This window comes from Danio rerio, chromosome 8 (genome assembly GCF_052040795.2).
Source record: "Danio rerio strain M-AB ecotype USA chromosome 8, GRCz13ab, whole genome shotgun sequence".
NCBI classification, from domain to species: Eukaryota; Metazoa; Chordata; class Actinopteri; order Cypriniformes; family Danionidae; genus Danio; species Danio rerio.
The window spans coordinates 21,545,078-21,570,000 of record NC_141028.1 but is presented as its reverse complement, the minus strand read 5'-3'; the positions used below and the strand labels follow the sequence as shown (position 1 = coordinate 21,570,000).

Genomic DNA, 24,923 nt, shown 5'->3' with positions numbered 1-24,923 from the left:
ACTAACACATTGGCCAATCTCCTCTCTCTCTTTTTCTTTTTCGCTCTCTTTCTCCTCGATCTGCATCTGTGTACACAAATACTCTCAACAGGATCCGCTTCACACGTACACACACACACACACACACACACACACACACACACACACACATTCATTCACTACACTGCCTCTTTAAATTACTGCTACGTCAACACAAAAAACTGACACTCGCATGCAAACCACTGTAAAAAAATAATAAAATAATAACTGCAACTTTATTTTTCAAGGTGAACATGATTTCATGCAATTAACCCTTTAACTGCCTGCTCTACCATATGGTTGACCATATTTCAACAGTTTTAAATATTGACTGTTAAAGTGACTGTGTTTTAAATAATGGTTTACTTTAGCAGTGGTGTAAGGCAAGAAATTAAAAATACTCAAACTACTGTAATTAAGTAGTTTTTCCTCAGGCATTGCACCTTACTAAGTAGTTTTAAAAATGTGGACTTTTTTCTTTTCTCTTGAGTACATTTTTACTTCACTACTTTCCCTCAACCTGCAGCCACTACTATTTTTCTTGTCTATGGAGATTAGAAAAAAACAGTCCTGTGATTTCTGTCTAATCAAATCATACATAGAAGGTAAATCGGATCATATTGAACTACCTCAAGACATGGGTGATTTATAATTACATTAATATAAACATTGGCAGGACACAAGACGTCAACATGACGTTAGATTAACGTTGTACCCCAACATCATAGAGGACGTTGCATTTTGCTTGGAAATGAAAAATCGGGGTTACGTCAGAACTCAACATCAGGATGATGTCAATGTCCAACGTCTAACATAAAATCAACCAAATATTAATGTCTAATGATGTTACAGCTTGACGTTGTGTGGACGTTACCACTGTGACGACTATCAGATGTTGGATTTTGGTTGGCATATATGACAATTTAATGGCAGTATTTGACGTCAATATGACAATGGACTTTGGTCACTTTCAAACAACCTAAATGAACCAAATATCAATGTTTTGTAATATCATGTGACGTCGTTTTCGGATATCTAAAAAACATTGTCCTTAGACGCTGACATTGACATTGAATTTTGGTCACCAGACATCACAACCTTAATCTAACCCATAATTAATGATTTTTGATGTTGTGTGCCTGCTGAGCAATAACTAAATGCACTACAGAATATTACGTTTACACACATCCACAAATGACATGTAAATGCATCAGCTTTGAACAGTGTGATACTCACTACTCTTGAGTACTTTTAAAAGAGCTACTTTTTGCTAGATTTTTCATACTATATGTATTTATTCTGGTACATAAATCGACGCATTAACTATTTGGTAGAGGTTGATATTTTCGAAATTATGGGATGTGTTGAAAAAAAAAACACATTGAGTGTGTTAACCAGCAACACTAGGAGTTAAGAAATGCAATCCCAATTTTTTTTTTCTTGGTGGGGCACTTAAATGGTTATAGAGCTATTTCTACCTGATTTAATCCATGTTTGTAAATTTTTAAAAAGAAACATGCAAAAAAATAAATAAATAAATAACAATCATAAAAATATCATATTTTAATGTTTTTTAGCTAGAGTGTATTTTGTTAACATTTTAGGATTTAAATCTTTAAATTACAGTTAGTTTAAAATTTTCTTTCACAGTCATTATTATTATTATTATTATTATTATTATTATTATTAGTAGTAGTAGTAGTAGTAGTAGTAGTAGTAGTAGTAGTAGTAGTAGTAGTAGTAGTAGTAGTAGTAGTAGGGTTGCACGGTTTACCGGTACCATGGTAGTATCGCAATGGGGTATATGCCGAAGCATGCTAATTGGACTTTTAATTTGCCAGTAACCTGGGTAAAGCGCTTCCTGTGAACTGCTTGCCATTGCAAAAACGGCACGTTTAAGGTCTGTTTCTTTTAAAAATCAGCGATTTCCACTGGCTGAGTGATATCCGATATAAAGTGGGCCTCAGATTGTACAAGAAGCACTGCATTAAATTACATTTTCCCCTGCCATATCTTTAAAATAAGAGCATTTCTTTTTACCCCAGTATATTCAATGGAGCTTCTGCGCTAGCCTGCCGATTCTGATGGGCGAGTGCGTTTAAACGGCTTTTTGTTTCGTTTTGCGCTTGAGCAACTAAATGAATGCCAGAGTCTATTTAACTGATTGTATTTTAATTACATTACAACATCGATGCTGTAAAATGTATTGCTTAAAATGGAAAAAACTAACAATAACAGGTAACCGGAAGTTTATCAACATGGAAACAGCACTAGCTCGGCATATACCCTATACTACGGCTCCAAAATACTGGTGGGGCCACTGTAGTTTGTAATCATCATTAATGGTCATTAAATCTACAATAGATAATGTTGCATGTAGAAAAGTCACTAAAATGCTCACACGTTTGTGCAACAGTAGACTATTATTATTTTTTTTTTTTAATTTATTGCACGTTTTCTAAAGCTGCAGTTCGAATAAAGATCTAAATCGGTTCATTTCTGTTCCTGTCAATATTATTTAGTAGCTACAGCAACCGTGACAATCTATTAAAAAGAGCGACTCACAAAGTAAAATTTTTAATTACTTTGTATTGTTAACTGATAAGACTGGAAAAAAGAAATAGATGAAAAACCCAAAATAGCAACAGGAAACATTGAAACAATTTTTGACCACATCATACAGCCTACTTGTGTTGGACAAAAGCTCTTTTGTAACAAATTTCATTCTGTATAATTTGTATCTTGATTTTAATGTAATTTTGTTGGTTATTTTTGTGGTCAGTTATCTACAAAATAAACAAAAAGATTGAACAGATTTTAGATAAAGTGAGGTGCAAATAATACTTTTTGAATTATGAGTTACGTTAAAGTAGGCATATTATAACATAAAATATAGTATTTCAGACAATTTTCTTTTTATTTGAGTTATGAATTACAGTATCACAATACTACTTTGTATTGTGATACTTCAAATGGTATAGTATTTCAACATTACCACAACCCTAAGTAGTAGTAGTATTAATTCATACAATCTTGGATAAAAATAATCAGAAACAACATAATGTTGCTGCATTTATTGTTTTGATGCAGTGTCACATAAAAAACACAACTACAGTGCTCAGTATAATTTAGTACATTTTAAAAATGAATATTTTTATCCACTTCTCAGTGAACATAAGCAATGTATTTTGGTGCATTTAAACAAAACTAATTTATTAAACAGATATAATTATTAAAATAATATTTTAGTCACCAAACATCTTTAGAAATTGAAAGATAACACAATTCAAGCTAAATATTGCAAGAACAATTAAAACCTACAAAATTTCAACTAAATTTAATTTAAATGTATATGCACAAATATAATATTGTATAGCTTCTATTAATATATGAATTTAAAAAATAGATTTGTAAGGGGTATACTTATGTTTGCTAAGCACTGTACCTACAAACATACGTTTTTTTAACAATAACTTTCTAGTTGAACTTGGTAGTTTGTTTGTTTTTTTCTTGAGTAAACACACTCAGGGTTTCTGCAGGTTTCTGAAAATCTAATTTAGGACTTTTTATGACCCTTATGAATAAAAATTTAGACTTATACAGGGCTAAAGACTAGGATTTTGTTTCTAGAGACCAGGTTACTTCTGTAAATAGTTTTTTTTATTAATGGAAAATCACATAAAGAGATGTGTTGCTTTAGTTTTTTCCTATAGGGAATTTAATTTTGGGGCGATGCAGTGGCGCAGTAGGTAGTGCTGTCGCCTCACAGCAAGAAGGTCGCTAGGTCGAACCTCGGCTCAGCTGGCATTTCTGTGTGGAGTTTGCATGTTCTCCCTGCCTTCGCATGGGTTTCCTCCGGGTGCTCCGGTTTCCCCCACAGTCCAAAGACATGCAGTACAGGTGAATTGGGTAGGCTAAATTGTCCGTAGTGTATGAGTGTGTGTGTGAATGTGTGTGTGGATGTTTCTCAGAGATGGGTTGTGGCTGGAAGGACATCCGCTGCGTAAAAACTTGCTGGATAAGTTGGCGGTTCATTCCGCTGTGGCGACTCCGGATTAATAAAGGGACTAAGCCGACATGAAAATGAATGAATGAATGAATGAATGAATGAATGAATGAATGAATTTAATTTTGGAGAATTTGCTGCAAAATGTCTGACTGCTGTGAATTGTATGCCTTTGCAATAAAAAAAAAGTTAAATATAAAAAAAATAGGTTTTGAGGTTATGGGAATATTTCAGTGAATTTAAGACTTTTTAAGGGTTCAAATTTTGTATTTGAATTTTGAGACCCCATAGACATTCTGCACACAAACATTTAATGTCAGACATAAAAACAATCCACATCCAGTCAAACAGACATGCTGTGAAAATAAAATTAATTGGTACTTTTTGTTAACCTTTAAAACATTTGAATAAAAATAAACAAATAAAAATAAAATACAATAAATAAAATAAAATAAAATAAAATGAAAAAATCCGCAATCAGGCATTGCAGAAGAGGGCCTGCACTGAATGTGAGCATATGGAATAGACCTGGTGCGGAGAGATATCAGTCACCCGAGATTGACCTTTTTCCCTCTCGCTTTCTCTCGTCTCGTGCTCTTTTCATAGAGCGAGTACAAACAGAATAACCAAGAGGAAAGAAAGAAAGAAAGAAAGAAAGAAAGAAAGAAAGAAAGAAAGAAAGAAAGAAAGAAAGAAAGAAAGAAAGGTAACCAAGCACAAAAACCAGACTATAAAACTAGAATGGGGTGATGCAGTTAAAGGAGGTGGAAAAATAGAGGAAGAACGTCCACTCGTTCATGCCAAGAAAAGCATGTTGAACTGAATTAGGACAATAAGATTGACAGAGCGCAGGAAGAAGAACAGCAGAGGGTGAGAGAGTTGGCTCTCTTTAAGCACATACCCGTTGCCTGCCATCTGGACCAGTGTTCATAACCCAGCTTAAAACAGAAGGACTCTTCTGGGATCCGATTCCTTTTCATCCTGCTGCTTCTCAAAGCAGATTCCGGTTCAGCGCTTCTGACCTGTGATACTGCAGCGTGGGGTAAACGGTAAAACTACGGTCACTACTGGAGATTTAAGAAAAGCATAAGCACAAGACTGAGGGGAAAAAAGAAAAAAAGTGTGCTTGGGATGAACTAACAGTTTCTTTTTAAATTGAGAAATGATTGCTAAATTAAGTGTTTTTGATTATTTTCTTGAGTCTTTAAGATGTGAGTAATTTTTTATGCGGTAAAATATTTACAATTTTTTGCATATATATAATATACAGTTGAAATCTTAATTATTAGCCCCCTTTAAATATTTATTCTTTGTTTAATATTTTCCAAATGATGTTTAACAGAGCAAGGTAATTGTCACAGTATGTTTAATAATATTTTGTCTTCTGGAGAAAGTCTTATTTGTTTTATTTTAGTTAGAATAAAAGCAGTTTTAAATATTTTTAAAAAACCATTTTAAGCCCCTTTAAGCTGTATTTTCCGATAGTCAACAGAGCAAACCATCATTATACAATCACTTCATTAATTACTCTATACTGCCTAGTTAAGCCTTTTAAATGTCACTTTAAGCTGTATAGAAGTGTCTTGAAAAATATCTAGTAAAATATTATGTACTGTCATCATGGCAAAGATAAAATAAATCAGCTATAGGAAATGAGTTTTTAAAGCTATTATGTTTAGAAATGTGTTCAATCTCTCTGTTAAATAGAAATTGCGGGAAAAAAATAAACAGGGAGGCTAATAATAATGACTTCAACTGTATATATATAATAAAATAATATTGACAATTATGGTCCAGTAGAGCTATGGAGATCACTTAAAAATCCAGTCACTCATTTTTATTTGTAGTTAAATGTTTGAGTAAAATACTTTTTTTGTGTGTGTAAGTTTATTTAAACTGATGAAAATAAAATAAAATAGAATGTTTTCATTTAGATAACTTTATTTGGAGTAAAATAATATAAATAAAATAAAAATAAAATAAGTGCCATGTTTTCAGACATACATGTACTCATATTTGAAACAAAACAATATTAAATTCTTTTTACCAACAATATTTTGTGGAACAAACCTGATTTTTAAATCACAACTAATTAATGTTGTCATTTCTGAAACAAACGCTCCAAAATTAAAGGATTTGTATCTAAAGTTCATAAGAAATGTTGTCAGACATGTACAGTTGAAGTCAGAATTATTAGCCCCCCTGAATTTTTAGCCTTCCTGTGTTTTTTTCCCCAATTTCTGTTTAACGGAGAGAAAAAAGTTTTTCAACACATTTTTAAACATAATAGTTTTAATAACTCATTTCTAATAACTGATTTATTTTATCTTTGCCATGATGACAGTAAATAATATTTTACTAGATATTTTTAAGACACTTCTATACAGCTTAAAGTGACATTAAAAAGCTTAACTAGGGTAATTAGGTTAACTAGGCAGATTGGGATAATTAGGCAAGTTATTGTATAATGATGGTTTGTTCTGTAGACTATCAGAAAAAAATATAGTTTAAAGGGGCTAATAGATTTGACCTTAATTTTTTTTTTTTTTTTTTTATGAAAACTGCTTTTATTCTAGCCAAAATAAAACAAACAAGATTTTCTCTAGAAGAAGAAATATTATCAGACATACTGTGAAAATTTCCTGACTCTGTTGCATCATTTTGGAAATATTTAAAAAAAGAGAAAAATTATATTATATTATATTATATTATATTATATTATATTATATTATATTATATTATATTATATTATATTATATTATATTATATTATATTATATTGCATTACATTACATTACATTACATTACATTATATTAAGTTTGAATCTTGAGAGTGGTATTGAAAATCAGAAATGCGTGACAAGAAAAAAAAAAACGGCATTTTCTTTTACCTGCTTCAGAGTTTTTTTCTTTTTCTTTCCCAGCTCGTTTCCTGCCACTGCTGCCCATCAATCTGCCTGGGCCACAATAGTGTGTGACAGAGGCGGGCAGGACCGCAGGGGAAGACAAACATTGGTGGACACACAACTCGCTTCCTCTTCCCTCCCGTCATGACACTCAGTAAGGGCTCTGCCACACTGCCGGCCTCCCTCCTGCTCCACGGCACATCCTCTGTGCACACAAATACCCAGAAAAAACTTCCTGCCCTACAGTCCAACATATGAGCAGTAATAAAACAACAAAAAAGACTTTATGTTTTTTTTGTTGTTTGTTTGTTTAGTTTTTTGCTGCATGCCCAAATTACTTATTTAAATAATGAGCTGAAACAAGACATTTCTTTAATATGGTTGACAGTTTATTTAGTTCATCTATTTCTATTTTAAAAAATGAGTTCACTGCAGCATTTTGTGATGGGAGTACATGAATAATTTTATGCAAGGAGTTTCAAGTCAGTTTAAAATAAAATAAGTTCAATGGACTCATAAGGTTAATTTGATTCAGCTTAAAATTTTAAAGCAAGCAGAATTTTTTAAAGTGCAGTTTAGAGCTGCACAATATATCGTTTCAGCATCGATGTTGCAATGTGAGCATTCGCAATAGTCACATCTCAAGATTTGCAATGTTGAGTTTGTGTTATAATTCATCATTCGCATGCGTTTATGATGCCTATGATTATATAATGATTTTAAAAGCATTTAGACATTGAAATTGTACCATTTGTGACCATAACTATGATTAATTTGATTGAATTATTTTTATCATTCAGTTACTGTACTTAAATACAGATAAACTCGGGAAATGATAAAACACTTTGTTTCAATTGCATCTTTTTCTTGATTATATTTAAAGATAGTTATGCATGAAAATACTCACAACACATACAAATAAAAAAAAATGCACTGCAAATCTGGCATCAGTACTGGCTAATACAATGTATATGCACAAACATAATATTGTATTGCTTCCTATTAAAAATATTACTTTAAAAGAGAAATTTGTGAGGGGTGTACTTATCTATGCTGAACACTGTAAATATTGACAAAAAGTGTCATCTTAACTGAAAGACTTGATAGTTAAATCTTCACTCGTTTGGAGGATTTTGAAGAGTTTCCAAGAAGGTATTTAAGAACCATATTAACAACAACAACACAATTTGTTGCTTCAGTCAATAAGCAGAATCTTTGCTAATGCCAGTTCTGAGATCAATCTCTCTTTAATTGCCCCAGTCATATGGTACATATACAAACATCATCAAATTAGTTGTTCATTCTTGTTGTCCAACTTAAATGGATATTTCAACTCAAAATGAAAATGTACTCACTATTACTCGTCCTCAATGAATTCAAACCTTTTAGTTATTTTTTTTCTGTCAACCCTACAAATTACACTAGGGCTGCACAATATAAAAGAAAAATCTAGCATTGCGATATATTTTTATTTTGCGATATACATTGCAATACAAATACAATTTCATCAGATGACTTACTAATAAGTACTGTTAGATTAATTGGGATGATTCTGCAGTGTGAGCGCATCTCCATAAAATCTAATAAACAATCAATTAAATATTTGTGGACACAATTTTGTTGTTGTCTGTGTTTCTGTATTTGCATGTTTTGTGAGTATTTTCATGCATGTGTTTAGTCAGAGATGGATGAATTGTTTAACATATTAAAAAAATCTATAAAATCTAACAAACAATCTGCCTAATAATGAGATACTAGCTGTTTTAATACTCATAAATTATGATTTTATTCTACATCCCTAACCCTATCTATATCTAAACCCAACTACTACCCCACTAACTATCAATAAGCAGTAAATTTGTTGGTTTAAAGCGTTAGCAGAAAACCAAATACTATGGAACTCAGTGTTTACCAGTTTCCAGCTTTCTTCAGAATAACTCCTTTTGTGTTCAACAGAAGAAAGAAACTCAAACTGGTTTATGACTGGTAAAGGGTGAGTAAATGATGACAGTATTGTCAGTTTTGGGTTGATTGCTTCAACAAGAATAAACTGTGCTTAAGATGAACTCGCAAGATAATTCCATTCAATCTTGTTTCAAAATTAATTTTGCTTTTAGTTTCCATTTGACTGCATTAAGTTGAACTATAGCACAATTCAAATGTGTGGAAATGTGCATCCTAATCATATTAAGTTACACCAATGACTTCTTTTTTGGAGTGCAGAAGACCTTTTATCCATTGATCAGGTTGTGACTCTGTTTGTGAGCCGTATACATACATCCAACACTCCAGGTTCAAACGCATATGCAAACGGCATGATATGGAGAGACCCTGTTGCAATTATATTATTTTCACTCGAGCTTCTTTCCTCCCGCAGCCCTGAGATGTCCTTTCATTCTGCTCTCTCTCTCACTCAGCATCTGTTACATCTAAACAGCCCCACTTAACCTCATCTCTGTCACTTTCTCCGCCGGCAGCATGCACATACACACAGAGGGGCATACTTTCTCCCAGCTCCCTCAACAATGCATTCATGACAGAAAAGGAGAGGAGAAATCCTTAGTAAAATTACTGGAGGACATTAATCATTAGGGCAGATTATAAGCAGCCCCTGTGCTGCCAGATGCTTCTCTGTTTGAGCCTCTGCTCTGCAATCTCAGGGCACTTCACCTCCGCTGCTGCTGCCTCTCAGGGAGGACGGCCATTGTTTCTGGGCAGCTTTTATTTCTTTATTCCTAACATTTTTTAAATAAGGCGCATTAGAGAGGTCTCATCATCTTTTCCCGCTTTTCAGCCCTCCTCAGCTTTGAACTTGGGGGCTGAAAACCACAACCCACTTCAGAACCTTTAGCCCTGTGTGGCCACAACACACACACACGTATATATGCACATGCACAAACCCACACATACACCACAAAAGACTTGTTCCTCCATAACATGGTGCTTCAGGGCTGAAAAATAGTCCTAGGAAAGGTTCTCTAAAGGCAACAAAAGGCTAAGGGGAATATAACTACACATGCACGCGCACACACACACACACACACACACACACACACACACACACACACACACACACACACACACACACAAGGCTCTCTTAAAGGATTAGGGTATGAGAAGCAGTATTTAGGACTAAAACCACTAAAGTAGGGTTACTACCTTAGAAACTCTCTGTAGGAGTGATAAGTAGTCTCCACCTCCTCTCTCCTTTGGTTGTGCGAAATTGAGTTGCTGTAGTAATAGTGGTGCTCCACGGCTCCTGTGCTGTTTGGTGATGCGGGGAAAGTATTTTAGTGATTGCATGTTGCACACGATGGGCTCATACCTGTCGGCTGTGTGCACAAACAGACAAAATCATAGGTAAACAGAGAGTCAACGCAGAGAGTCAACAAATATTGCACATATGTGGTCAAGGGGAAAAAAGGGCAGAAAGAAACGCATCATCTGCTCTTTGTTGAATTGAATTTAGCACATGTGTGCAACGAATCATGCCCCACCGCCCATGATAATGGCATGACTGTGCACAAGATTTAAGAAAGTGGATGAAGAATGTTTATATTTCCCTTAGGAAATGATAACCGTTAAATAATTTATCAATGAAAATAAGTTGATGTCTAATAAATTTAGTGTAGTGGTTACAAAACAGGAATTTGTAAATAGTTTGCGTATCAGACTTATATTAAACACATATTACAAATGTAATTATATAATAATTAATGCTTTATATAATTATTAATTAAATATATTCCCAAGAGATGTTTAATACAGCAAATAAATTTTCACCATATTACCGAGAATATTTTTTCTACTGGGGAAAGTTTCTTTTGTTTTAGTTAGACAGGAATCAAAGAAGTTAGAGGCAGTTATTTTAAAAACTATTTTTAAGGTCAATATTATTAGCCCCTTAAGATTTTTTGTTAATAATTACCCACAGAACCACTGCTGTCCAATGACTTGCCTAATTGACCTAACTTGCTTTAGCCTAACTAACCTATTTTAACCTTTAATTTGCACTTTAAGCTGATTAAGTATCTTGCAAAATAACTAATAAAATATGTACTGCTGTCATGTCAAAGGCTAAAGAAATTCACTTAAATTTATTAAATCACTTTTAATAAATGCATCCCAAAATTTCTGGTAAATCCTTCTAAATATTTTTTTGAAGTTAAAAGGAAAATTTCAAAGGAGGGCTAAATTTTATTGTGCAAATTATATGATATACGATAATGATACACTTGTATGCTTGGTAAAATGCACTAGTATCCTTCAAACGACAACTAAAAACTCATCTCTTCAGAGAACACCTGAACCCCAGTGAATAATACCAAAACCTCCAGAAGCACACACTCTCTCTCTTTCTCTCTCTCTATCCCTCTCTCGCTCCCAAAAAAAAAAAAAACTCCTACTCTATCACTAAATTCTCCGAACACAAACAAGTTACTTGCTGCTTGAATCGCTGAACAACTCAACTGTAAGTCGCTTTGGACAAAAGCGCCTGCTAAATGTAAATTTAATGAACTATCCATTTTCAAATGTTGTTGCTTAAAAAATATATATGCTTTTTATCAATCTATATACATTTTTTCTTGTGTAGCCAGTCTTTACACTGATGGCTGAAGCCAGAGTTTTTTTTTATTGGTGATTGGCTGAGACATATACTGTATAAAACAAAAAAAAGTAAAATGTAAAAATACATTGAACTTTTTACATGGTCAGACAGCCTATTTTGGTATCTGAATTATATAAAATCCACAAAGTTAATTAACATGCATAGAAAATATATTAAATGCAGGCACAAAGATACCCAAACTAGGGCACGTGGGCCAAAGTTTGCCTATATAGCCTTTGATTTGGCCCACCATCCCGTCTGAGAATGATGGGCATGATTTGAAATTGTAATTTCAAATCTAATGTAACTTTTACTTTGTTTTATCGTTAAAAGCTAACTGAAATTAAATGTTTCAGTTAAATAGTGTAAATTATTTAGATTTTGTTTAAATGTACATACTGTCAGCTGATGGATAGAGGACAATGCTGAGTCTTCAAATCAAGGAAAAGGCAGATTCTGCTTGACTAGTCTAATCAGCATTGAACTCCTCCACTAGTTACTGTCAATGTTTTTATTGCAATGAGTTATCATTTTAAATGGTATACTGCATTATTTAATACAAGTTAAAGCCATGTTTTTAATTTATTTTTAAATATTGTTAAATAAATTAGGAAATAATGTCAACTTTAATGTAATTTAGTCTGATATACAGTATTTCATCCCACGGCTCATAATGATATTTGGTTTTTGACCCTTTATATAAAAAAGTTTGGGTACCCCTTTGCAAGCAGCTTCTACTTTAATGTTTCACTAACTTGTTTTGAAATAAAATATCTAAATATGGTCAAATAAATGTCTGATGGTCACGGAGCATAAACTTACTAAAATATCTAAAGAAAAAGGTGATCATTTATTCATTTTCTTTCAGATTACTCTCTTATTTATCAGTGGTCGCCACAGCAAAATGAACCACCACACTGTAAAACCCAACAGTCAACTTTATCAAATGAAACGAGAGAAGTTAACTCAAAATTGACTGAATGTTAATTCTACTCGCTAGAAAAAAAGTTTTGACTCAGTGTTGAAGGTAATGAGTTAATTAAATACCTCAATATTTTAACTTAAATGGAGTAAGTTCACAGTACTCATATAGATTAGTTTTTTTAACTCAAATGTTTGTAGAAATCAGCTTACGCAGTTGGTTTGAGTTCTCTTCATTGATTGGGTTTTACTATGCTCAAATTGCTTTGTTTACTCAAATGGAATAAGTTTACAGTACTCATTAGGATTAGTTTTTTGAACTTACAGTAAATGGTTGGTTGCAATCGGCTTCCTCAAATGGTTTGAGTTACCTTAACTTATTGGGATTTACAGTGCATAAGTGATCATGTTGCATTTTATTATAGTGTGAAATGTTTAAAAAACATTTAAAAACATCTTACTGATGAATCTGTAAAACCATGCCGTTTAAGGATAATGGCAAAATATACATATTTGATATGTAATAACCTAATTAGTAGTATTTTGGGGCTACTGTGATGCCTAAATATAATGTTTTAATATGTAATTTCTTTGTATATACACTTCTTTGTAGTTTCATCTGCAAATAATGTTAACATTACACATTATAAAATATTAATAATAAATCTGCTTTTTTTTTATTTTGATGCTTGAAACCCCCTTTTTGTCTTTGACCCATATATACTTTCACCATGTTTGTTATTCTATAAATGTGTATAGAGAGAGCTCTTTTTCACTTGTTCCAGAACATTTGATTTGTGGATTCGCTTCGGCTGGCTGGGGTGTAGAAGAGGGATGACCAACAGGAGCATGGGGGAAGACCTGTCCCAAAATGTGCAAATCGTTTCCCCTTCTCATTTCCTCTCCTGCGCATAGATTTACAAATGTGAGCATAATGACAGTAAATCCATTCAGATAGTGTAACAATCCTGTTCATTTAAAGAATTAGCATGGTGCACAGCATAGAATCCTGAAAGAAAAAATAGCAGGAGAGGACACATTTGGACAAGTGTTAAACACTATGGTGCAACAAATCTGGATTACCTAGTATTGTTTAGCACATCACATACACTCTCTCTTTCTCTCTCTCTCTCACACACACACACACACACACACACACACTCATTACCTCACACCACTATACCATATAGAGTGGGGTTGGGGAAATGTGCTTGAGAGCGGTGGAACATTAAGTGTTTCAAGTCACCCGGTGAACTCAAATCTATTGTGCCCGTATGCTGGCCCATATCTGGGAGACAGGGGGTTCTGCTATGACAGGGTCCCACAAAGGTAGAACTAAGAGAGTGAAGTGCAAAGAGGCTTCTTCCTGCGCTCTCTGCCCGCTGCCTCTTCAGTGGAGTATGTTCTTTGGTATGTGTTGCTCCCCAGCCATTGTATATCTGTGCTCTCAATGGCCTTATCTCAGTGGTGTGGCATCTGGCCAGTAGTTTTAACGCAATAACACTTAAATTGCAAGCAACATGTTGTTGTTGCAACTCCATACACCCAAAGCCATAAGTTTGCAGAGATAATGGATTTTTTTATTTATTTGTTTTATATTGTAATTCAGTATTTTTTTCCTATTCTAAAAGATATGGGTAGTTGCAGTCTAAATTTGAATCATACAGGGCAAAAAAACTTTTTTTTAAATATATTTATCTTAATCAAATTTGTTTTAACAAATAGTTTGATAATCATTTGTTCAAGCCTAGGCTAAACATTTTGGGTTAGTGCAACCCAAATAAAAAAATATGGGAAAAACAATGACAAACACAACTTCTGAGAAAATCCAACCAGTTGGATTTAACATCTACAAATTTTTATTGCACAAATTTTATTTCATGATCTCACCACTAAAAAGTAATAGCTCTTTTAAGAATAGTCTATAGGCTATTTCAATAGGGCCATGTCATTGGCCCATGACCATTTTCTTCTTATTATCAAACTACAGCATAACTGTAACAAGAGGCAATTCAATCATAACTTAATGTTAAAACAGCTCATAACATTACTGATCAATGTGTGGCTGTTTTTTGGATTCTCAGAAGATATAGAAATAAAAAATGTAAAACAAGAAACACACTGGGACCATTGTTTTTTTGTTTACATATCTCAAAATGGTCTATTAAAAAACGGCATGACTGAGAATGGTCCATCAAAGCTTTTATTTTTTAAAAAGTGAGTGCATAGCATTAAGACCATGCTCACATATATGACAATAAATAAGGGTTATGTGTAGCCAACTTGCTTTGGTTCTATTATTCTGTACTTTGTTAAATAGAGAGCATTTTACTCAACATTTTGAAATAGCTTATCAGCATATACAGTATAGCCTATATATTTTATTACCACCACATACAGATTAATATCAAAAGTAAAATTTACTGTCACATTATTTAAATATTGAATTTGAATAAAATTGTATTTTACAAAAAAAAGACTATTATTTGTACTGTGACATTAGACCAGGAGTATTTCAGCTTGCTCATGTGACGTTCTTTAGAACCCTTAAAGCCAAAAAAGTTATTAAGATATTGGATCACTAATGTTTTTGTGTTGTTCCTCTAGGGCTCGTTACCATCCGTGTCGTGAGGCGCAGCCGGCCCGGGAGAGAGAGCGTGAGAGGGGACAGTCGTCTCAGGAGGGAGCGAGAGGCAGGAGCAGAGAGGGAGTTCGACGCGGAAGACACGGACTGGCTGTTTGATGGCCATTCCAGCTGAACAAACAAAACACCCCAAAACACGACGAACCTGGGAGTTGAAAATATGTGCGGGTCTGCTACGAGGTCAGATTCCTAACCGTATCTAATTCAATTTTACAAACTGTAAGAAAACACAAGAGTTCACTGGAGCATCGATCTACTTACAAACAACGCACACACTGAGTTAAACAAAAACACGGCGCTTTTATCTGTTATCAACAAGCATCAAATCAACGGGTCAATTGGTTTTGAAACAAGTTCATTTGCGTAACGCTTACAGTTCCGAAAAAACAAATGTGTTGAACCCAAATATTGTGATTGTCCGTCTCGCTTTTTGACACACAAGTCTCCTCGAGGGGTTCCCGCCACAGTGTCAGTAGCCAGGAGAGGCTCTCGCGCGCGCACGCGGGGAAAAAGCTGCTCGCGCGGTGGTCCGGTCAGCTCTGCTAAAGACATTAGTACTGCGCTCGAGGAGAGCGCGGGAGGCTCATAGACAGCGCTCACTTCTCTAAATAAACATTAGTCTTAAAAAGTTTGGCCCCGCGACCTCTCTCTGATCGCATTTCACTCTGGATAGTAAACTTCATTTTTATCGCGGGACTTTCCCATTCTTTCCGAAAACAGTCTTTGGTTTACGAAGATATGAAATGCCTACACTGACAAAGTTTCTCTTTCACCTGGCCCAGGGATAGACGTGTATCTAATTTCTTTTACTGTGGAAAACGGAGCCTTTAAAAGTGACACGGGAATTAAGTTTTTATTCAAGATGAAAAGGTTTGCATGCTTCATCGTTGAGAAACGTGTTTGGATTAGACCCGAAAACCAAAAGATCATTATTTTGTTTAGACAGACCTCAAAATTTCACACTGAGGGAAAATCTTTCTTTCAGAGTGCTACAGAGAGACTGCATGTGAAATGTTATGCCGTTATCTGAGGCGACTCGACATCCCCACATTTCACTTAAGACTTTTCTTAGGCCCCGTTTACACTAGTGCGTTTTAGTTTTAAAACGGCGTTTTAGAATGAAAACGATCCGCGTCCACACTCGCGTTTTACCCAGCGTTTCTGAACAGCTCTCCGTCCACACCAAAACGCTGAAAACGCACATCACGTGACCACACACACACACTTTGGCAATCGCTGGAGCCCATCTACCCAGATGAGAGCTCTGCTAGTCGGACTTCTCATCAAGCATCTCCCGCTGGATCTAATAATCTCACTATATTTATTAAACGTGATATTTCATTCATCTTGTTGTCTTTATCTAACGACATATTCCCTGACTTTGGTCACTGGAATCTATTACTTGTTCTCAGGTAACGTGTTTTGGCTGAGCGCAAAGATAAGTTAATGATTAATGAAACCACGTAGCCTATTCTGTATATTGACTGATCGCTTGCCTTTATTTCCTATAATGTATAAACTTATTGTATGTTATACTTTTATAATGGCCATTATCGATTATTAAAACTGATATTCAGCAAAAGAGAGGGTATGTTTCGTATTTTCACTGAAATTGAAAGGAGGCAGTTGTTATCGGCTCCGTTTTGTTAAAAATATGCACACAGTGAAGATGACACTCATGCAGCACGACGCCTCAACATTTCTGCTGTCTGTTTAGTTGTTAATATTAAAATAAAAATAGGCAGTTCCTTATATCAAGTTTACATTTTATTGTTGAGAAAGTGAAACAACGTAGCCAAGGTGATGTGAATGAAGTTATAAAGTACACGATTCCCTGTGAAGATTGACACGTGTCCTCGGTATGTTTTCCATATCAAACTGAGAAGAAGAGATGCAGCCTTGATCAAACTTGCGATGTCTGAACTTACACGGAGAAGATTCAGGACTGAACTGTGTGTTAGGCTACTTAATATTGAGGAAAAGCCCCAATCAGAGAGGCGAATGTCTGCAGCCCCGCCTCCGTTTTCAGATGTCTCCGTCTTTCCCCATCCACACTGAGACGGAGCAGCAGCGTTTTAGAATGAAAACGGCCTCTCCAGCGTTTTCGAAACGCTCCGTTTTCGGCGCTCGAGAACTCCGGCGTAGTGTGGACGGATGGCGTAACCGTAGCAAAACTTATGCGTTTTCAAACTAAAACGCACTAGTGTAAACGGGGCCATAGTCTGTCGCTGATAGTTTCTTGGGACTTGCTAAATTGAAAAATCACTATCCTCGTTGCACCCCTCTGTATTTAAATGTCATTTTCTAAATTGGAAAAGTGTTGGAGTTTGTTTAGTTCTTGCTATAAGCGAACCCTAGTTATTATGTGCCTGTGAAAAAGTCATTTTAAGAGCTACTCGATTTGTATGTAATGAATGAAAAAGTGAATAAACCTTTGGGAAAAGACATTCAAATTGTGTACGTTTAGACTGTGTGTGTATTTTTTTTCTTTTTCTTTTGAGAAACTCTGGTATCCTCCGGACCGGATAACGGGAGCATGCTCTCGGACAGACGACAGCTGCCCCTCTCCATCAAACTGAGAGTTTGTAGGTCACAAGTTAAGTCCTCGGCTTCCATAACGCTAACACTAAACCGTCACTAAGCCAGGCTCCGATTCGATGATATCCCCAACACATCTTGAGAGGAGTGTGTGTTTCTGTTTTCTGGCAAACCCAGAAGACGCACGGGAGGATCACTTGGGCATCGTGCCACAGAGACTGTCATTAAACGGACCATACATCACTTTTGTCGAGCGGTCATTTTTAGGTCATATAGAGACGCTATTGTGCTGATCTGATGACAGAACAGATTTGAGATTATTCTTCAGTACTCGCTCATCGCGGTGATGCCCGTGTGTTTCTCTGTGTGTGGGATGGCAGGACAACAGCAGGTGTCCTTCAGTGAGTCTCAATGAGTCGAAGTCGATGGGGCGAACGCTTCCAAAGTTAATATTTTGTTTCAGAGAAGAGGGGAGGCCTGTATCTCTGCTTTATTTACACATTCTAAATTAATTAAGCAGAGGATTCCTCGGTGCGCTAGAAAAACATGGAGGGGGAGATGCTGCGCTGCGGAGGGAGGGTCTAATTTATTGTGGCCGTACATCTCTGCTTCATGCCAGGGTGTCAGGGGACTCGGCCGCCGGCATTCCTTCACAATGAGGACGAGAGCTCCCGTCATGTTTATTTCACCGCTTTAAATGAAAGAGTATGTTAGAGATAGATAGAGAGAGAGAGAGAGAGAGAGAGAGAGAGAGAGAGAGAGAGAGAGAGAGAGAGAGAGAGAAGTTTTAAAAACACAATAGCAAAAGTTGAACGTAGGCCTAATTGTCTGAAATTGAAAGACGATTATAACACAAAACGCAATCACTTCTAGCCATTTTAGGCCTATATATTATAATTATAAAACGTCGACACGGGTTTAGACCTAATTATTTTGAACAACTCACTCCAAATTAATACACAGAAAAAATAGATGCTTTAAAGTACACGTTTGTACCAGATACATCACGGAGATAAATACCTTTCTTAAAATATATAACTAATAAATTGAGCAGTTGCTACTGAACGCACGAACATGCCCATGCGTTCGGCAGCAACTGCTCAATTTAATAAGTTGTGTATTGCGACAGGTGCCCCAGTTTACCTAAGGTTCATGTATCGAAGACCTATATTTTTATCAAATCGCTTTGCAGAATTTTCTAATTATAACCATGGAACTTAATAAGATTTACTCTAGAGCCTTGTAACAATATCTTTATAATATTAGGCATGGTGCAGTATATCAGTCACAAGCACGAATAACAAAGGAAACAATAGGCTACAATAATAGTAATAATAGTAATAATAATAATAATAATTATTATTATTATTATTATTATTATTAACATACATAACAGTAATAACAACAACAAGAATAATTTACCATAACCGACATTATATATTAAAAAAATTTATTATTCACAAAACAATAGGCTAATGCAGCTCAATTACAAATGTAGCTCGAACCATATTTAATATTTTATAAGTTACAATAAATAAATCACTATAATGAATGTTTTAAAAGGCTTGTTGTATGAAACTACAAAAATTATCGCTTCATTTTACAGTTTGAAAATGCGGTTTGCAAAAATAATAATAATAATAAAAAACTTAAAAAAACAAAATTGATGAAAAATGCTTTTATGCATTATTTGTCACAAAATTAAGTGAAAAAATGCATGTTGACACTTATTTTCCATAATTGAATTCCCTATAAATGAAACACCTTGTTATAAAAAAACAATGCATGCGTATTGAGAGAAAGCCATTTCTAAAATGAAAGTGCTGCTAATGTGCCTGTATCATTTCGGCTGAGGAATGATTGAAATATTAATATTCAATTATGCATGAAACAATAAACATTTTTTATGAAACAAGAAATGTATAGCTATACAGTGAAATAAATCTTATTTAAAGAAACCTGCACGTCATCTCTCCCTAAAATAAAAACAATATATAGAATGAATATATAGATTTTTCTATAACTTTTAAAAACATAGACTAGCTTTTACACATTTTTTTTTGGGGGGGGGGGGGGGGGGGTGGTCGATCGGATATAATCAGTAGTAAACTTAACCTAAGAACCAAAAATTCAAACCTAATTGTCAACTCAAGTAATTGAAAAGACATTTAACTGCATTGAGATCATATTCAAGCAACATATATCCAGGCTGAAAAAAGGCAGACAAGAAAAGCTGACTACATCGCAAAAAACAAAACAAAAGAACACACAAAACACCGTCCAGAAGTTGTTTTAAAGATATCCGTTTTAAAATTACAGCGATAGATGAGATAAGTAGAGATATGCCTTGCTCTTTGCGAAATCGTGGGTGGTCCCTCATGGTGTAAGTAACGCGCCACACGGAAAAAAATGAAAGCTAAATGAACGGGCAATTAGTGGGATTTAAGGCCGTAACCCATGATTTACACTTTCGATCCGATTAAAGGAGAGTGATGTGATTTCTCATGGAGAGACAAAACAAGACTAAGAAGTACTGAACGTCAAAAGAGAAGATGAACATCCTTTTACACATTAAAGCCCATCTCGCATTTTGTCCCTTTAATCAAGAGCCGATTTTTCTGAAACTTAATTAACCACCACAAATTCATTAGCTGTAAATTATGACATGGCGCAAACACGACCACATGTAAGCAAGTGTGGTTAGGCTGAAGAGATTTTTCTCCTGATTTAATTCATAGGCCGCGATTATAGGCCCTATTTTTTCACTGTGGTAAATACAGATTAAAAGTATATTCTGTGTAATTCTCCTTCCTCTCTGCTCTGTCACCTACGACAAACAAAACATTGTGTTCTTCCTCCCAGTCTTTTTTTTTCACTTGTTGAATAGAGAAGCTCATGACCTCTGCTTTCAAGACAGCCTGGTGTCCCAATATTAACCTTGTATAATAATAATAATAATAATAATAATAATAATAATAATAATAGAAATGGTTGTGAATCTATAATTATAAGAGTATTGGTTTATTATTTAGACTAAGCATCCCCTTTCCCGCCTATTATATTCATGTGAAATTGTAATAATAATTCAGTAATTTACCTATTAAGACAATCTGCAACTAGCACAAAACAAAAATATACAAAATAAAATGTATTTTAAAATAAATCCCACACCCCTAAAACATTTTTATGATATTAAAATATAACTATTATGACAAAAAAAACACTTGACATTTGAAGTCACGCGTATTTGATTGGTGGCTTTGAAAACAGAATTAAATACTACTTTAGCTCTTTTTGTTCTTATGAGATATGACCACATATTTTAGCCTGTTTTTAGATGACACAATTTGTGACGTTTAAAATTAATGGGCTACAACCGCGACCGACATGTTTGCATTTGCTTCAAAAGGATTTGCGGAATTGAAAAGGAGAGAAAAATACGGTGAGTGAGTCAACCCTTCCTTTATCCCCAACAACCAGTTGTCAAAAACACCCCACGAAGCAAATTTACCCATTTACGCAAGCACCGAGTAAATAAAGGCAGCTTTTTCATACCACCTCCTGAACAGTACCGTGCGCTCGGCCAACTCTGAAATGGATTCATCAGTCTGTTTTTCGCTCTACGGTGAATTCCCGCTGCTTCTTTTGTACATGTCTCAAGACAACACAGATGACATGAAAGCGGACAACCGAGAGTCTTTTAAGACGATCGCCTTTCAGAAGTAAATGTGTGTGGCTTCTTTCGCTAGGGACCACTTGCTGGGCGCCCATTCAGGCCTTAGGGACAAGGTCTTCAGTGACAACATCAACAAATGGGCAAAAAGCTGCATTATTGTGGATTAGATTCCAGATGAAAAAAATGCTACCACAAATTAGCAACGAATCCTCAAAAGACTTCGTGGGTATCCATGTAGAACCCTCACATTCAATTATAGGCTTTCAAGCGCTGATGTTCCCATTGCTTTAGCTCTTTGTCATTTGCCAGAAACTGGTCAATTATCAAGGCTCAAAGCGCCACACAAGAGGAAACATGTGCCTTGGACCCTCAGTGTAGTAAATACTGGTGTGAAAATGTCACACATTTAGATTTCTTCACTTTTAAGAACTATTTAATTTAAAGTCTTCACAAATAAAGTACTGACAAAGCAAACAAGACATTTTGTAAAACGTTATTGCTCTTTGACTTTTAAACGTCTTATAGGTCAAGTATATGCATATGTAAAATTAATTGCAATAAACCAAAAACAATGTGGTTAATGTTTTCCTAATTAACATAATTCTTTAAACTTAAAAACGTAGTCTTTAAACCTTAGAGAACATTTGCTAGCTAAGCCAGTAGGCCTGATAAAAATAAAACGAAAAGAAGTTAACCAAAACATCTTGAAAATTCACAAACATTTATTGTCTTGCCATTACAACAAAAAATGACCTATGGACATTGTTTCGTCTCTTTACATATAACAACATTCTTTTTCACAGATAATTCTTTTCAATGGAATAATGAAATATGTAATAACGTATGCACAAGAGTCAGACAGAAAGAGGTAATGCGATTTACACCAAGAACCACATAATCATCTATCAACAGAAATAAAATAAAATTCACCAGAACACTTCTGTTGAGTGAACTAGGGGAAGTGGGACGTTAACCTATGTAATCTATTTACAGCCCCTATTGTCTCTGGCAATGTGCTTTCAAAACAAGTAAATCCTGAGTTTTAAGTCTCGGTACTGACAGTGCTTTTCACAAACTCACAAAATATACAAAACAATAAAATAATTAAAACAATCTTCATTAAGGTCAACCAAAAGAGGAAATTCCATGTCAGTGAGTATAAACTATTTAACTTTTTGGACAAAACGGCAAAGGTCCACTGGCCGTCCAAAGGTGAAATCTTAGCTTACTATTTACATGGACTTACTTTCCTCACTTCAGCCTGTTTCTCTCTTCAAAATCTTACATATTTACAGTTCATAAATATACTTAATTAGCCTTTTCATTTAAGAATTCGGAAACATGAAACGGGCGATATTTTAATCTTGCAAAAGTGTAAATCCTACCTTAGCAAATGACGAAACAACCATATTAAACGGACTGCTGCACTTTCTATTTGTTGCCACTCTAGAAATGGCAATTGTTAAGGCTTGACGTTTTGCTCGAGAAAGTCTGTGTGCCAGGCTGAAGCATCGTTTCCTGCGTTATACTTAAGTGGTTCGTGGCCGAAGCAAGAGTGGGAGTCAGCATGGCTAAGATTTGAGCCTGTCCAGCCGGTTGTGTGGTGTATGGTGAAGCCGGTGAGCTAGCCGCACCAATTATATTGTCTATAGAGAAGGAAGGCCGACTTGGACCATTAGTGTCCGTTTTGAGCGGAGCCAGACCAGGAAGAGTCGGGCTGAGTTGAGGATAGAAAGGCTTTCTTAGCTCGGTACCTAAAAATGAAGGCAAGCTGTGTGGCGTGGAGAAAATCGACGAAGGTGTTGGTAGAGCACAATGTGTGTTTTGGAAAGGGAACGCGCTTCCCGGATGGTGTGGATGATAGGGGTGATGCGCATGGAAATTTTGCAGCTGTAGGCCGTAATTGTAACCGTACGGTCCGTAGCCAAAGCCAGGTAGAAATCCCCCCGCTTCCCTAAGAATCTCATTGGTCTGGTGTCTTTTGAAGCGCTTCCTTCTGCGCAGAAAACTCCCATTGTCAAACATGTCGGCGGACTCTGGGTCGAGGGTCCAGTAATTGCCTTTGCCCGGGTTACCGGGTTCACGGGGTATTTTAACGAAGCAGTCATTTAGAGATAGGTTGTGACGGATGGAGTTTTGCCAAGCGGGAAATTTTTCCCGGTAATAGGGAAACCTGTTGCTGATGAATTCGCAGATCTCGCTGAGAGTTAAACGTTTCTTCGGACTCTGCAAGATAGCCATCGTTATAAGGGCTATGTAAGAATAAGGTGGTTTTACCAATGCATTTTTTCCTGGTTTATCCCCTGTCAACGCACCAGTTCGGCTGTCATCCCGTTGCCCTACTCTGTCAGCCGGACAGTCCAAGCTGCTTTGGCCCGGAGAGATTGCGCCCTCCCCCGCGTTCTGGGATAGATTGTCATCGGAGTCATTGTCCAAGTGAAAACTAAGATGATGGTGAAGATATTTACCCTCTTTCACAATATCCCCGCCAACGACATCGATGTCCACGTCGTCAGACAGAGCAGAACTGTCCGACATGTCCGTTCCCAGAGTCATCCTTAGAGAGTCTTTTTGTCTTCCTCTCTCACGTTCCGTGTCCAGTCTCGAGTAGCTGTGTGAGTCCTCTCAGTCACTTATTTGTTCTGTGACAACAGAACTCCCGTCCTCCAGAAGCCAGTGTTTTCTTCACGTCCTGGAGCCGCATAGAAAATGCACATTAAGAAAGAAAAACACTCGAAAAGGATCAGACCGTGCTCGCATAACACAAACTATCCAGAGCTCAGAGCGCTTTCAAGTCGAACTGGACACTCGGTAGAGACCTGGATTTCCTTTTCATTGAGCGAGTAGTTGTTCCACATCAAGTGCAAACTTTTAGGTCATATGAGTAGCACTAATATGCATTCGGTAACAACTTTCCAGTTTTCATTATTCGAGCATTTGTTTTCGTGTACAGTCGCAGCTCTGTGCGTGAATGAGCCTCCAAGTATACCCCCGCGCGGCTTCCAAAAACTATTTATCCAGGCACCACAATCACGTGATCAGCATGTCAGTAACCAGGAACTACTGGACGTTTACAGCCGAGAAAAGCAGCACAGGAGAGACAGCGAGTACGTGTCGTCAACTCACCCTGTGCTACAATCAGGGATATTCGCTAGAAATTAACTAAAAAATAATAAAAAAAAAAATAATAAAAAAAAACAATAATTGTAATTGTACAGTAAGCACAAAGTGTGCTATATTATCAGGTTTCAACCCGATTTACTTTTTTAAAAGCCAGGTCTTTTTAAACAACAAACAAAAAACTTTGAATAAATCATCTAACATTTTAAAACACAGATTTATTATCATTGTTCAGAGATACTTTTAATAGCATTTCACTGTCAATAAGATCTTAATAAATAACCTTGCCTATATTAGATGAAATGAAATTGTTATTATTTCTTATTGTTATATGCTTTATTAGATAATTTGGAAAAAAATAGACTAATAATAAGGCATATAAAGAGAAAGAAGAAAAGAAAAGAAAAAGAAAGAAAAGCATTCACATATTGTGAATTAAAACGAACTACCATAAATATTTATTCCTTTGCCTAAGCAAGAAATGTA

The 24,923-nt window shown here is 35.6% G+C and overlaps 2 protein-coding genes across 5 annotated transcripts in view; both read right to left on the bottom strand.

Moving 5' to 3' along the window:
- LOC147835561 (uncharacterized) overlaps positions 1 to 24,923 on the bottom strand; it is a 75,999-nt gene that overhangs the window by 17,235 nt on the left and 33,841 nt on the right. For all 4 annotated transcript variants that reach the window (XM_087264505.1, XM_087264504.1, XM_087264506.1 and 1 more), the window contains 4 exons: positions 13,236 to 13,364; positions 10,089 to 10,261; positions 6,915 to 7,134; positions 4,926 to 5,054 (listed from right to left, as the gene is read on the bottom strand). In XM_087264505.1, coding sequence (XP_087120631.1) covers positions 7,081 to 7,134; positions 10,089 to 10,261; positions 13,236 to 13,364 — 356 coding nt within the window. In that variant the 3' untranslated portion in view covers positions 4,926 to 5,054; positions 6,915 to 7,080. The remainder of the gene's footprint in view (positions 1 to 4,925; positions 5,055 to 6,914; positions 7,135 to 10,088; positions 10,262 to 13,235; positions 13,365 to 24,923) is intronic.
- Positions 22,020 to 24,309, bottom strand: foxd2 (forkhead box D2). Its single transcript, NM_131271.2, has one exon. The coding sequence runs from the start codon at positions 23,871 to 23,873 to the stop codon at positions 22,764 to 22,766; it is 1,110 nt and encodes a 369-aa protein (NP_571346.2). The 5' UTR covers positions 23,874 to 24,309; the 3' UTR covers positions 22,020 to 22,763.